Raw genomic sequence first — 15,593 nt, 5'->3', positions numbered from 1 at the left:
TTCTGTCTCCTATGCTATTTAGCATTTATATGAAATCATTGGGAGCCATCATCCAGGGATTTGGAGCATGGTGTCCCCAGTGTGTTGGTAACACTCAGCTCTGTATCTCCATTCCATCAGAATAAGGAGAGGCTCTGAAAGTGCTGGACAGTCGTCCAAAAGCAGTGATGTACTGGATGAAGGTCAATAAAATAAGGCTGAATTATGATAAGATGGAAGTGTTGTGGGTGAGTGGCTCCCATATCCACTCATCAGATGTACAATTTTCAATGGGAGGAGTTGCATTCCCTGGTCTCAGTTCTCAGTTCTCCATACTCTCTTGCATAAACTACTGTAATGCATTATATGTGGGGCTGATATATAAACTGAATAAATAACAACAACATAAACAATAGGCTACAACAGCGATGCATTAACGTGCTTTTTGATACAAGAATCAGTCCTGGAAAACAATGTTCCTTTCTAAAATAAAAAATACCACCATCTACTTTAACTGACACAAATTTACAGAAAATACCAGCCGTCCTGCTTGAGATGAAATGAAAGAGAGGTGGTTTCTACAGTTCATTATTAAAACATCCGATTCACACAGAATCCGCTGATCGCTGGAAATTCAAGTGACTTCCAATAAACAACCTCAGCTTTGCTTGATTTCAAACACTGTGATGTGGTAGCTGGCAAGTGATGCCTGAAGCTGAGTTTTGACAATAGAATCTAAATAATCAATCAAAAATGTAAAACTCATAGAAGGCCATGAAGGAATTCCTTCCAATGGAAAATGTTTTGTTGCATTAAATACGGAGTTTTTATTAGGAAAATGTTTTAAAATCTTCTAGCCAGCTGCAGTATCGAAACCAGAAGTCACGCATGCACCATATTCCTGTTTGGATTTTTATAACACCCCATTTCCACCTCCCACCTGGCCCATCCTGGCAACACTCAGTGAAACTGAAAACACAGCTTGCTGGATTGTGTGGAGAAAAGTTGCTGGAATGTGGGGTTTTTTTGGTTTTTGTTTCAAAGGACAAATCAGCTTAAAATAGGGCAGATGACTGAGACTTTCTAGATTAGGAGAAGTCAATATTGTGCCCTTCAGATGCTGTTAGATTAACACTCCCATCAACCTTAACCATTTGCCATGCTGGCTGAAGCTGATGGGAGATGGAGTCAAACAAACATCTCGGAGTACCACGATGGCTACATCCGTCTTCCATATGAGAGTCTTAAATTGAAGATCTCAGGGAATGCCATGAATAAGGGCACCTACGCACAACAGAGACAATTAGAAGCAGGAAATTGAATAATTATATAACATGCCGAAGCTCTGCAGGGCATACAATAGCTATTCATCTGATCTGCCATGGAAAACAACTTCCTTCCCTTAAACTCTTCCTTAAGGTGCCACTCAGAGAAAGCAGGAAACAAATTCAGTATACATTTGCCGTTTTAACTCGATGGGCAGTTTGCAGAAGATGGATTTCAGAGGGGTTATTTAAATTACCGAAAGGTTAGACACATATTAGCCAAATATTTGCAGCACTCTCTAAAAGCATGATGTTATGCCAACAATGCAGCAGCATTCTATAAAGAAATGGGCTAGCACAAAGATTTCTAATATTTCAAGAAAATATTAGAGGAAAATATTACCAAGGACAAAAATGTCTTACACAGATCTGGCTTTGGCATTCCAACCCTATGCAGGCTTACTCAGAATTAAGTCTCACAGAGTTCAATGGGGCTAATTCCCTAGGATAAGGATGGGGAACTTGTGGCTCACTGTATGTTGCTTGACTCCCACTCCAATCAGCCCCATCCAGCATGGTCAGTAGTCAGGGGGGATGGAAACTGCAGTCCAGCAACATCTGGTAGGCACCATGTTGACTACCTCCACTTTAGAAAATATCACTACAGCGGTACCTCGGGTTACATACGCTTCAGGTTACAGACTCCGCTAACCCAGAAATAGTACCTTGGACTAAGAACTTTGCTTCAGGGTGAGAACAGAAATCGCACGGCGGCAGCGGGAGGCCCCATTAGCTAAAGTGGTGCTTCAGGTTAAGAACAGTTTCAGGTTAAGAACGGACCTCCTGAACGAATTAAGTACTTAACCCGAGGTACCACTGTATACATCTCTGTATTATGCCACCATTATGTTATTTAGTGTTGGAGAATATGCTTTATTACATATACTGCCTTTACTCCTCCCTCTCAGAAGCTAAAATATTGGCAACCACCACAACGTTAGGTGAGTTCACATATTCACACCACTAGAATCAATCACCATGTTGTAAGTCTCTATGGATTTGTTGTCACAACTCAAAGCAGTTTATAAAATTTATTATATGAGAAAATATTACCACCCACAGGGTGACAATTCCCCACCACTCTCCTGTGAGTTAGTCATATTTTTAAATGCAGCCTTACATGGTAAAACTGACATACTATTACAGAAAATGCATCATTCATTTTCAGTTGTAGGATTTCCCATGGATTTATTAAAGTTTTACCACATGAGACAGAAATGAGTAACTTTACAGAACGCTGAAGGAATGGTACCCTATTGAAATGAATCATATAAACTCACATTGGCTTGGGTTCCATAGAAGACGCAAAGTGACTCAGTGCACTTCCAGACTATTACTTCTTTTTTGGGGGGAGGGGGGTCAATCACACCCTGGCAAGTTCTGGCTGTGCAATTAAAGATGATTTGGAGTTCTTGCGAAACAAACCCACTTCCCCCAAAAGACCAGACTCTCCAATGAGGAAAGTGAAAAGAAAACGGACAGAAAAGTGTGGGATAATGCCTGCTTTGATGCAACATTGGCTGCACAGGCACCATACATTCAAAGCACATCTAAAGCACCCCCTAGAGAATCCTGGGAACTGGAGTTTACCCCTCACAGAGCCACAATTCCCAGCACCCTGGGACCAACTACAGTTCACATGATTTTTGGAGTGGGGGAGAGAAGGGATGTGCTTTAAATGCCTGGTGTGAATGCAGTCAATTGTCTAGCTTCCCTGTAAACAAATCAGAGTGAACATGCATTAAATAGCCAACGTCATGTAACCTCTACACAAATAAATTAGGCTGAATGCTGATGAAACAGATTGCCTGGAAGAGACCTCCATAGCAGTTTTCACAGGTTCAAAGAATGTGTGGGGAACATGTGGAAAGGGTGCAGCGCCGGACACACCAATGTTACCCCGTGTCCCTGTCCTTCCTGCAGTGAAAGAGGGAATATACAGTTTCTGTGAATGATTTGTCATGAAAAATTCCTCAGGTCACTAGGAGATGCCTTACCTGAGTCCTTCATGGGGCACAGGGCACACTGCATGCCCCACGCCTCCCCGTATAAACAACAGCACTCCGTGTAAGTGGTTTGCTTTCCAACAAGAGGCCGGCTACAAACAAAATCATCACTCAGATGTTGCCAGCAAAGATCCTGGTAGACATCCGTTTCTTCAGTTTGTTCTGAAGCAGAAGGCAGAGAAATGTGATCAGTACAACGCCTGAACTGTGTTAAAAGAAAAATCAGTACAGCCCACCGTGTTCAAGACTTACATTGCAAGAGCTCCATTTTCCTGAAAATAAAAAGATCATTTTTCTAATGTTGTACACAACCCCCCGCCCTGCTAACAATGTAATTTAAATCAGTTCAGAACATAAGTGACTGTTCTATCCTAAATCCTGTCTCAGACACTGGCCAATTCCAGATGCTTCAGGTGAAATCTACCCAGCAGCACTGGAAAGCCACAGACCATAGAGGAGGAGCCTGTACTAAAGCTCCACCTCATGCTAAGCTTAACCCAGTTTTAAACAAGAAAACAAAGGGCTAATGCTAGCGTAGAGAGGAGCCATAGCTTGGGCTCTTCCTCATGATCAGAAAAGCTTGGAGGACATGAACCAAACCAAACCTCTGCCCGGACACCGAGGTCCAGCGCCGAGGGCCTTCTGCTGGTTCCCTCGCTACGAGAAGCCAAGTTACAGGGAACCAGGCAGAGGGCCTTCTCGGTAGTGGCTCCCGCCCTGTGGAACACCCTCCCACCAGATGTCAAAGAGAAAAATAACTACCAAACTTTTAGAAGACATCTGAAGGCAGCCCTGTTTAGGGAAGCTTTTAATGTTTAATAGGTTATTGTATTTTAGTGTTTTGTTGGAAGCCGCCCATAGTGGCTGGGGAAACCCAGCCAGATGGACGGGGTAATAATAATAATAATAATAATAATAATAATAATAATAATAATAATAATAATAATTATTTTTCTAGAAAGGAATCAGTTTAAAGAAAACCCTATTCAATCCTGCCTGATTGTGGTTTTTACTTGTTCTTGAACCTTTTCACTTGCAATGCATGCAATAAGGCATACCGCTAGACCCTGCTGGTCTGATGCATCGCTTTTCTGTGGAATCCAGAACCATTGGGTGTGTACAGAAACAGCTGTAAGATCCTTCAGTGTTGACGCACTGACCATCGATGCAACTGTTGGGGTCTTGACATTCATCCGTATCTTTTAAAAATGAAAATGAAGAACATAGCAAACAAATTATCAGTGTCTTGCAATCCGGCTTAGGAAATAAAGCATTTTCATTGTGGAAAATAACTGATTCTGCAGTGCTCTCTCTCTTAAATTTAATATATATCTAAATCAGCATTGGCAAGAGCCCAAAGGAAGGAACTATGAAACAGAGAACATCTTCCTTGTCTTCTTCATACACTAATCATGCACAGGCTAGAAAGCTGCTGAACACAATAGATTGTGTTGCTCTGGTCTATTGGCAAGTAGGTTTCGGACAAACTCCACCCACATTCTTTTTGTAGACAACAGGAGGCTTCTCACCACAGTATATCAAAAGCTGCCCAATCTTTGCAAAAATACAGAAACCGACTTGCTATTTTTCAGCTCTATCCCTGTCTACTCATTTTACAGAGAAGCAACTTTAAAGGAAATATAAATGGCTTTACATCAGGAAAGTAAAGTTTTTTGGGCCCAAGGTGATTGAGTCTCTTACTGTGGTTTCCTTTTCATTACATTATTCCACACAGAATGGTTTTCTGTTTAAACTGCTAAAGTGAAGGTCGTGACTAGGAATAATTTCAGTCAAATGGCAAAAGTGAATTAGTAGGCAGTTCAGTAGACTGGAAGAACATTTATGATCATCAAGAGTGTGAATTACTATTCCATATTGCATATCAACTACTGGTGGGGTGTGTGTTTTTTTGGTGGGGGGAAGAATAATCGTGCTTTAAAAATACCTATTTCCTCAAATTGATCTTTTAAAAAAACAACCCCCCAAAAACCAAACAAACCAAAAAACATTTGCCAGAGATGAGTCCAATAATGTCCTCATGTATAAAGAACAGAAGGCTAGGCTATACATAGCTCTTGTATAGATGTACAGATAGGTAGAATAATGTCCATGTAAAACCAGTTAGAAACTAAGGATATGCTGAGTTCCCAAAGGATTAGCAACTTGCTTCAAACTCTGCCAGTTTCTTGGCACTCTTGCCAAGATTTTAGAGCTGTGCACAAATGGCCTGCCAAAAATATCTACTCTATTTGTGGCCAGAAAAAAATTGGCTAGGTGATTGGGAGAAGGATTCCATCATTTTTTTTTCCAGGGGCAGGAGAAATCCCCCAAAAGCTTCTCAAGGGTGATGCTCTCCATGAGCAATAGCAGACCTTAATTTGTTTGTCCTAAGGGTGATTATATATATATATATATATGTGTGTGTGTGTGTGTGTGTGTGTGTGTGTGTAAGTGGTAGAAGCAACAATTGTGCTGGCAACATAGTCACATTATGCATATTTCACAGTGTCCTGGACCTAATGTCTTCCTTGGGCATTGCAGGGTTGAAATGGTGCCCCCCCCCACCCACAAACAAAGAAATAAAACAATGAACAATATTTGGAGAAAATTCTGCAAGTGGTCTTTTTCTTTTAAGTGCGTGAAAGAAAGGAAAAACTCAGAAATGTCCCAACGATGAAAATGTATTCCAAGAAAATCTGCCTCATCTCTACAAGACCTGTGTGTTTCCTAAGAACCAATGGTGCCTGGTCCATCAGGGCAGATAGGACCTTGCCCTGCCAGCTTCACCAGCCACCGCCTGCCTTCTTAGGGTAGCACTGGATGTCTCCTGCCTCCTCCTTAGTCTTGGGTTGCTCTTGTAGAACTAAGCAGGGAGGAGGATGGGAAGAATTCATGGGCTCCGGCTCCACCAACCGTTGGCCTCTTTGCCTTCTTCCCTACCAGCTCCAGTGGGCACTAGCTACCACTGCTAAGAATGTAAGATGAGTTGTGATGGAACAAAACAGCATTCTGTTTCTCAGAGTGGCCAACAGATCCCACTTGGAAGTTTACATGCAGCACATGATGGCACCAGTTCTACCGCTGATGTCCTTTCCCAACAACTGGTACTCATGAGATATATTCTTTCTGAACGTCCAGGTAGCATATAGCAACTATAACTAGCAGCCAGTGATAGACCTCTCCCCCACAAATTTGTCCAACCCTTTAAAAAAGCCTATGTTAGTGGCGAACACTGCATCTTCTGGCACAGTATTCCAGAACTCTGCTCTGTGTAGAGAAGGCTCAGCGGGAAACCTACCAAAGTATGGCCACATGACACTGTTGCATTTCTGACTGTGGATATATGATAGTCAATGGCAGGGAAACTCACTACCTGGCAGCTGCTGAGCAGCAACCTAAGGGTAGGGGAGATCTACACCAAGGAAAACAGACATGCCTGGGAGGCAGGGAGTAGTTGCGAATACATACATTGAGCTTTAAATTGTGTTCTAGTTTATTAATGAATTTGCTACAGTTGTTTTTCACAGGGTAATGCCTGAAGGCACATGAAACCACCGCCTAGGTGAAGCTATGCAGGTTTGGGTCTGGTCAGTGCCTGGATGGGTGACTGCCATGGAACTACATGGGCACCACTTTTGATTATGTGATTCAATAAAGGTGGGATTATAAATGTATCAACAAAATAAAAGGAATTTCTTTGGGAGCTGCTGAGAGGAAATGGGTTATAAGTCCCTGCTTTCTGCACTGCATGCTTGGAATTGCCTTCCAGTACACTGATATACCACCACCTTTGTACTGCCTCCAAATTCCTCCTTAAACTTTACCTTTTCCATGAAGCCCCCCAATCAAAGCCCTCCTCAAAATTTACCTTCTCCATGAAGCCTATGACACAACCCTGCCAACAAAGGTCTGTATAATTAAAGCTATGGTTTTCCCAGTAGTGATGTATGGAAGTAAGAGCTGGACCATAAAGAAAGCTGATCGCCGAAGAATTGATGCTTTTGAATTATGGTGCTGGAGGAGACTCTTGAGAGTCCCATGGACTGCAAGAAGATCAAACCTATCCATTCTGAAGGAAATCAGCCCTGAGTGCTCACTGGAAGGACAGATCCTGAAGCTGAGGCTTCAATATTTTGGCCACCTCATGAGAAGAGAAGACTCCCTGGAAAAGACCCTGATGTTGGGAAAGATTGAGGGCACAAGGAGAAGGGGACAACAGAGGACGAGATGGTTGGACAGTGTTCTCGAAGCTACCAACATGAGTCTGACCAAACTGCGGGAGGCAGTGGAGGACAGGAGTGCCTGGCGTGCTCTGGTCCATGTGGTCACGAAGAGTCGGACACGACTGAACAACAAAACAACAACAACAACAACAACATGACACAACTTGCTAGTTCCTATGTCACAGTGTAATTCACCCTGCTAAACTTGCAACTGAAGCAATCACACATTGTTTTGCTCTTTGCTCCTGATTCCACTTCCCTCCTTTTCTTCTGTATCAAATTTTAGCTTGTATGCTTTTTGGGGCAGACACCATAAAGTGCCGCAAACACTAGTGGCACTATACGAAAATAAAGAAACAAACAATTGGAGAGAGGAGAAACATCTAAATGAGAAACATCAATGTGAACTGGATTACACCCAGATATGAAGCCAGAGCAATTTCTGCAACCACAACTACATTCCTTCCAGCCACTGCAATCAAGCAAATTGCTCCTAGTCATATACAGCCCAATACACAAAGTACTCAGGCACTGTTTCGAAGGATTACATGGAGAAAATAATCAGCAAGCTTTCATGTGTGAATAATTTGTAAGAGCAAGCAAGAATTAAAATCTCATTCCCCAGTGCTGGTTGGCAAATGTAGAGAGTAAGGGGACATGGTAACAGTTTGTATACTTACCAAAGCACTGAAGTTTTACAGGATCATAGTATGTGCCTTGTTTGCAGTAACACTCATAGCCTGGCTGTGTGTTTAAACAGAAGCCGTTCTTACATATTTCTTGCCCAAAGAGCTGACATTCATCAGCATCTGTGGAAAAATGATAATGGCATGAATAATTGTAAGTCCATCATGGCCATTTCAGTTGAATATGAATTTTTAGACTATCTTGCCAGGATACGCACACACAGAGGAACAAAAAGAATGGAGAAAACTTTGATTCTACCATTTGATTCTACCATTTATCAGCCAAAATATTTAACTAGAGGCGTAGCAGGGCGTAAAGTACTTTTAATAAAGCTACTGCTGGGATAAACTGCATTTTCTTCAAGGAAAAGAAACAATCTGGAAGGCATAATCCCTCTTTGAACTAACTAGTCAGGGTAAGCCACATTGTTAAAAAGAAAATCATGAGCTACAATAGATCATTCCAGAGGAAGATTTGGAACAGTACCTGAACTCTTGCCCAATTCACTAGAAAGTTTACACACAATCTGGGTGTGGCATTGCACAATCCTGCCCCTGGAATCTATGTGCATATACCCTATTTTAACATTACATCCCATGCTTGAATGCCAGGCAGACTTAGTGGAGCAGGCATGCATGGAAGGGGCAGTCAATGGAAAAGGACTCAAAAACAGGCACTCTCACAGATGAGCAGACTGTGTATTTTAAGCCCATTGAGAGGGTACATAGGAAATACATTTAACAGCTAACTTATGAGTATGAACTCTTAAATCATAAGCAGCTCCAATTCAGATGGCTCTACAGAAGGGGTAGCTTTGGTGCTTACTCAAGCATGTGATATATATATGTGATATATCTATCTATCTATCTATCTATCTATCTATCTATCTATCTATCTATGGTAAACATGGCTTGAATTTCAGAACAGTGCTGAAGCCTGTATGGAACTACACAATATTTTGATATTTTGTGAATTGCCTTCAGATTTCAAGTTTTAACAACAACAATAACTGTGCCTTCACTTTATCATGCAATAACCATTTCCTGATCTTTTGTGTATTTTGAGATTTACAGTTGTAGCTATAGGTGCACCCAGTTGCATAGGTTTGTGCCAAATATTGAGAGAATGTTTAGCTTCAGTGATACAACAGATTCTTCGCCGCCACGCCCGGTTAGTGCTCATGGCTTGGGCTAACGTAAAACTGCGGCTGCCATCAACATATGTACATATTTTCGTACGTCAGGCACATTGCTATTTATTTAGCAAGTATACACTAATCACACTTAACTAGTCTGAGCATGCTCTGCTTTAACTGTAACACTGAGACTGCACACACAATCTTATTTCCATGTGTGATCAAAGTTGTGATCCATGAGCTGCTTTTCAAGAGCATTGTTGCTGATGCAATGTGACTTCTCTGAAGTTAGTGCTCTAAGGAGGGCTGCCTTCGTCAAGTACTTCACCATACCTTCACCCTCAGTAACTACTTTCATGCTCTCTGCTTATGTTGGCTAAGGGAACACCCTGATTTTGTGCCCCTTTTTCTTGCTCCTGTGTTGTGTCTGATTTAAAATCCTGCTGAGAATTAACGATTTGTTTTTGGCGCCTGCTCTAGAGATTCCAGCGATGGTGGCTTCCTCCACACAGGCATAACTATAAATTTTGCTGCACAGAGTTCTGAAGGTACTTATCACTCTGGTATCTGGGGGCTTTTTGACATAACTTAAACTGACAGACAGACATTTCCACAAACTTAAGAGAAAATTGCTCTGCAGCTGAAATGCCCTGCACAAAAGAAAAGTCATACTTAGCAGACAGCATGCAAAATGAATATTAGTGGTTTAAATCACATTTTATAGGAAAATATACTTTTGGCACATAAAACTTTAGTTCTATGAATTATTTCATATCCATTTTTTTGCTGGATTTGGAACTTGTTTCTTTTCCTAGCCTTGTTTCTTTCCCCAAGTATTTATTGTACTATTTCCTCAAAATCAGGCTAGGGTCACTCAAGGCAAATACAAACTGGGTCAAATCACTCAGGTGTGAGCCCATTGCCCTGAATGGAATTGTTCTCCATTTATATCATGGCAACAATAGATGTTATGCCAAGAAAGGAATGTTTTGTATCTGCTGAACAGCTCTAAAAGGTAAAAATCCTAAAATACTGACTGCTCCAGAAAGGATGAATTGGCTATGCAAATATTTTTGCAGCCACTCTTCCAGAAATGGAGCAGCTTTTAAAGAAAAGAAATTATATGAAAACTTGACACCCATACTACCAAAATAAGGACTTTAGAAAAGTATATATATCTGAAGGATAGCAAATCCAGGCTAGTTGAAGTCGAATGATATAGCTGAAAGGGGAAATGGAGAATTCTAAAGAGAACCAAAGATACTCATGCTAATAAAGAAATGCAGGTGAAAACAAAAAGGAAAACAGGAATGGAATTTCTGGATGACCTGATTAAACAGTCCAACTGGTTCCAGCTGGAGCAGTGGAAGGTTGGCCTGTTCATATCATCAGAATTTAAAATAATTTTTCAGCAGCACCAAACTAGCACCACATCACATGCTATCACAAACCTTTTAGTCTTATTATATGGGAGTTGCAGGCAGATACTTCTGACTAGACATGAACAGGTTGCTGCTATAAGTGTAATCACCTATTCCATGGAACAAGGAGTTCAGTTTCTTTGAATTCTATGAGACTTACTCCAGGTAAGTGTGCACTGGACTACAGACATAGACTGCAATCCTAAAAACACTTATCTAGAAGTAGGTCTCATTGAACTCAAAGGGACTTACTTTCAAGTAGACATGCACGGGATTGTGCTGCTACAGTTTAGGACAGGCTTCCTCAAACTCGGCCCTCCAGATGTTTTTGGCCTACAACTCCCATGATCTCTAGCTAGTAGGACCAGTGGTCAGGGATGATGGGAACTGTAGTCTCAAAACATCTGGAGGGCTGAGTTTGAGGAAGCCTGGTTTAGGATGAGGTTGCCAGAACATTTGTTAACCTACAAGTCATCTATAGCAAGTTCGAATACCCACTGACTTTCATAGGAACTGTAGCCTAACACCTAGCTTTCAGCTGCTGTTTGTACATCATTTGCATCTTTGCAAGCCCACTCCTAAATCTCATTGAAGTCAGAGGTCACGCCCCCCCTCAGCAGATGCTCTTTTCAAAGTATTTTTGAAAAGTTATTTAAGGTTCAGATGAGGAAGCTGCCTTATATCAAGCCAGAACAACTGAACCATCTGGCTAAGTATCATCTAAACTGACTTGCAGTAGCTGTCTAGGTTTTCAGACAGGGGTCTCTCCCACCTCTTCCTGGATATGCTGGGGATTGAACCCTGGATCTTTTGGATGCAAAGCATGTGCTCTACCTACTGAGGGCACAGCCCTTCCCACTCAGGAAGAAGGAAACAGGAAGGCTTCAATTGTCCACCAGCAGCCCAGTCTGACCGGCTATATGACAACCATGATGGCATTGGGTTCCCTGTCTGATCCCTAGCCAGCTGGTACCACACAGTGAAGAAACCCTTTCAAATACAAAATGAATTTGCAGCAGTGAAAGGAAGCAATGGTCATAAATAGAAGTGACAAAGTGCAATGTAGAAATTGATTGTAGGTGTTTCCACCTATCCCCACCCAAAGGAGCAATTTTTCGTAAAATCAAACAAACAAACCTCATAAACATTTGGCAGACCGCTACACCAAAACAGACTTTAAATGAGCGCTGGTATCTTTTAGGCATGCTGAAACGCTAATATATAATTCAAATCTGTATAGCTGGAGCTGACCTTTGTAGTTCTGTGTAACAGCTCCATAAGATGAATCTTCAGAAGGTATGTATCCTTTCCCTTCAGGGCACAGTTCAGTAAACTCAGCTAGCAGGAAAATAAACCAAGAATCCAATTAGAAATGTATTCACACATCACAGTGTGAAACACAACAGATGCAATATCTTAAAACAGCACTCTAATGTTCTAATGCATGATTTCTCATTTTGTAAGTTTTCCTTTCTCATATTACACATTTTTAGGAAAAAAATGGACAATGATATTCAGCTATGGCTGGTCATAAGACTGGTAAATGTTTCAGAGCAACTATGAAAAGATTCTTTTTAAAAGATGCATGCAGAATTTTTGTGATTCTGTTGGCTAAAAAGTGGTGCCCCAAATGAACAAGAGGCATCATATAAATATACTGATAAAGCATGGAACTTAAAGCATATCTTGAGTAGAAATCCTGATTATTGATGTCCAGATAAGTGACCACTGAAGCAAAGAAATCTAATAGGAAACTTTAATTTGTGCACATTCAGCTTTAACATGCATGGCAAAAAAGGGGGGTCAGAAACGGGGTGGAGTGCTGGGAAAAATGACTTTGGCCATCCCACCCACCATTGAATTCAATGTGTTCTGACTATACACAATTTTGGCTTTAGGTGCAATCCTTGGAATGTAACCCCTGCATAAATTGTGGGCTTACTGTACAAAGGAACTGAATGAATCCACTGTAGACATATTCTTTGATGCCAAATGAAATAGGAAAGCAGAACACACTCCTTTATAACTAATAGCTCAACTCTATGCTTGCTTATTCAAAAATGCCAAAGAATCCAATGAGGATTAAGTCCAACATGGCTTGCATAAAGGATTACAATCTAAGATTGCAGTTCTCCCATTTACTTGGGAGAAAGCCCCAAAAATCCCAACAGTGGGATTTACTTCTGAATAATCATGCATAGGATTGCATAGTCAAACAGGCAAAAGCTACTGATCCACATTATGGTGTTATGAATAGCAACTACCAGTGAATGGGAAATGATCACTTACGACTTCCAAGCACAGGACATGGGAATATTTCACAGTTATCACCCCAGCCGGCACCCAAAGTACAGCAGCATTCTTGTTTCGTAACATTGGATGTTAGTACATTATCGCAAAAATTTGCATCATTTAGATTGTAGTAGCATTCCTTCTTTTCATCTGCCATTTCTTTTGTATCTACTGGTAAATCTAAACACAAACAGTGAAAGATACAATGTCATACAGCAAAAGCAAATTCAGAAATAAATTATATAGTCTTGCCGCCTATCATGTAATATTTGGTGGTTTCTATGGGCTTTCCAGCCTGTGGGATTGTACTCTCTCACCCCATTCCCTCCCATTTCTTTGTGTGAATTTCCTCTCTGATTTTTTTTCCTGCGAGCCTTATTTGTGGCTACATCTGCATTTACATTAATCACACTCAGCAGATGCTAACCAGGTTCCCTATTCATCAGGATATGCAAAATGACTTCATTGCCTGATTTCAAATCGTGATGAAGAGGAAACCCTGGTTAGAGAGAACTGTGGCTAATGTTGGTGTTGTGATTATACAGAAAGAGAAATATCACAGTTATGCCCTTAAACTTCTCTAATTAATGTCCATGGGATTTGATGCAAGAATATTCATGTCCCCAGTGCTTATAATACATTGCTGATATACAATCCTTAAGAAGAAAAGATACAACAGATAAGATTATACCATTTTGCCACTAGACCATTAAACACCATTGAACCCACATATTGGAAGCTTACTGACCCAATTTTTCCTAGAAGCTTGTACACACACCTTACTTCTTCATATTGCTTATTTGCTTTTTAGTGAGAATTGTTAAGCATGTTAATCTGAATAACACAGAGCAAAAGTTCCTCATAGTTGTAAATTATAGGGGGCCACTAGGGGCGCATTGGAAGATGGCCGACAATACCATCTCTCCGACCCACACGGGGTAATTAAGAGGCTGTTATGAGAGTAGCAGCCTCCCTTGTTCCCCAAGGGAATGGGGAACACTGCCCTTGCCTGCTGTGCCCATAAATCACCCCCAAATTCGAAAGAAGGGGGTGAGAGCACTAGGCAGAATGCCCCCGTGTGGACCTCGGCTCTCCTGGACGCTGTCTCTGATCGCGCACTAGCTGCAGCAATTTGGAATAATTAATTACAAAAGAAGCAAATGCACATATTTCAAGTGAGGAAGGGGAGTCAAGTCTGCTAATTTAAGTGACCTCTGCGAAAGACGACGATGGGTTGGAGAAACAAGAATATTTTACGATGAAGATACACCAAAGGCTGGGTATGTCGGCAACGGGACTGAATGGGGGGACGGGACCTTTTTTACTTTCCTTTTATGTGATTTACTAAGAACCCCTCCTCATTAGAATCGTCGGTTGAACTGATGATTAAGGTCTGTGTGGAGATAAACTTTAACCAAAAGTATGCTTTATGGAGATCGAGCAGCAATAAGAGCTTTTGGAATGGTGCAGCAATTAATTCAGAGTCGCCATCTTGCCAAAGGATTTATAGCCGGGAGGAGGAACGGACTTGTTTTCAGACTGCATTCCTGGTGAATCTCCTCAGAGGTTTTGAGAAAGGAGGCAGATTGGTGAAGATTAATGACGCTAAGACTGTTTTGATGTATGGAAGTGATGTTATATGGAAAACGTCTGGATATGGCTACTCGATTAAAAAATTAATATCCACGCAGGATTACAAACTGTTTTAACCAGCTTGTGGAACTATCAGAGGTCACAAAGATAAAGGAAAAATATATGAAAATAACAACAAGAGATGTGGAAAAACAATAAGAAAGGACTGGACAGTACTCTGAACATCATATGGTTAGATTTGTGGACATTAAAACAGCAGCAAGAAGCAAGAAGTTGATTGGATCCCTTCGGAACTTGAAATATGGGTACCCCCAACAAAAATTTAAAATTCGGCTGTGTAATTTGGAATTTATGTAATTTGGTTTGATTTGATGTGATTGGTCAGTTAATAAAAAATATTCTTAAAAAAACATAGTTGTAAATTATAAGATACCCACATGAAGGCGTTAAGCCATGTCCAGATTGAGGAGAGGTGCAATTAGAAATTTATTGCCTTAAATTGTAATCTGCCTTATTATGCTCAAAATATTCTACAGTTATGATGAATAAAATAGTTGTTCAAGCAGGATATGTATATTAACATGCAATGCAGTTGTTACCAAACACTTAACATTTTTCTTTTCTCTCTTCAGAAGAATGCATGCTTGCGTCAGAGGACACAAACAAACTGTCATACAGAGCTATTCAAATTTAGCACACCAACACACTGATTTCTCTTTGATATTTTGCCAAGGTCAATGTGTGCTATGAGGAAACACCCAGCTAAGTGCTATTTTATCTTTGTTAGTCTAGTCTGTGGTCTCTCCTCATCAGATAATTACAGTTTTCTATAATGTGCTGAATTTCATGAAGTACAGTGGTTTTGTGGTATTCCTCAGCCCAATAAGAACCAAACGAAGACTATCATGTGTCACAGAAATCTAGCTGAAGTA

At 40.9% G+C, this 15,593-nt stretch overlaps 1 protein-coding gene across 16 annotated transcripts in view; it reads right to left on the bottom strand.

Annotated features, from left to right (window-relative positions):
• LTBP1 (latent transforming growth factor beta binding protein 1) overlaps positions 1–15,593 on the bottom strand; it is a 213,290-nt gene that overhangs the window by 16,812 nt on the left and 180,885 nt on the right. For all 16 annotated transcript variants that reach the window (XM_083732112.1, XM_083732098.1, XM_083732106.1 and 13 more), the window contains 5 exons: positions 13,066–13,248; positions 12,028–12,114; positions 8,214–8,342; positions 4,369–4,509; positions 3,302–3,472 (listed from right to left, as the gene is read on the bottom strand). In XM_083732112.1, coding sequence (XP_083588238.1) covers positions 3,302–3,472; positions 4,369–4,509; positions 8,214–8,342; positions 12,028–12,114; positions 13,066–13,248 — 711 coding nt within the window. The remainder of the gene's footprint in view (positions 1–3,301; positions 3,473–4,368; positions 4,510–8,213; positions 8,343–12,027; positions 12,115–13,065; positions 13,249–15,593) is intronic.

Source organism: Podarcis gaigeae (genome assembly GCF_964106915.1).
Source record: "Podarcis gaigeae genome assembly, chromosome: 3".
In the NCBI taxonomy this organism is placed as follows: domain Eukaryota; kingdom Metazoa; phylum Chordata; class Lepidosauria; order Squamata; family Lacertidae; genus Podarcis; species Podarcis gaigeae.
The sequence above is the reverse complement of the archived record's forward strand: the minus strand, read 5'-3'. Positions and strand labels throughout refer to the sequence as shown.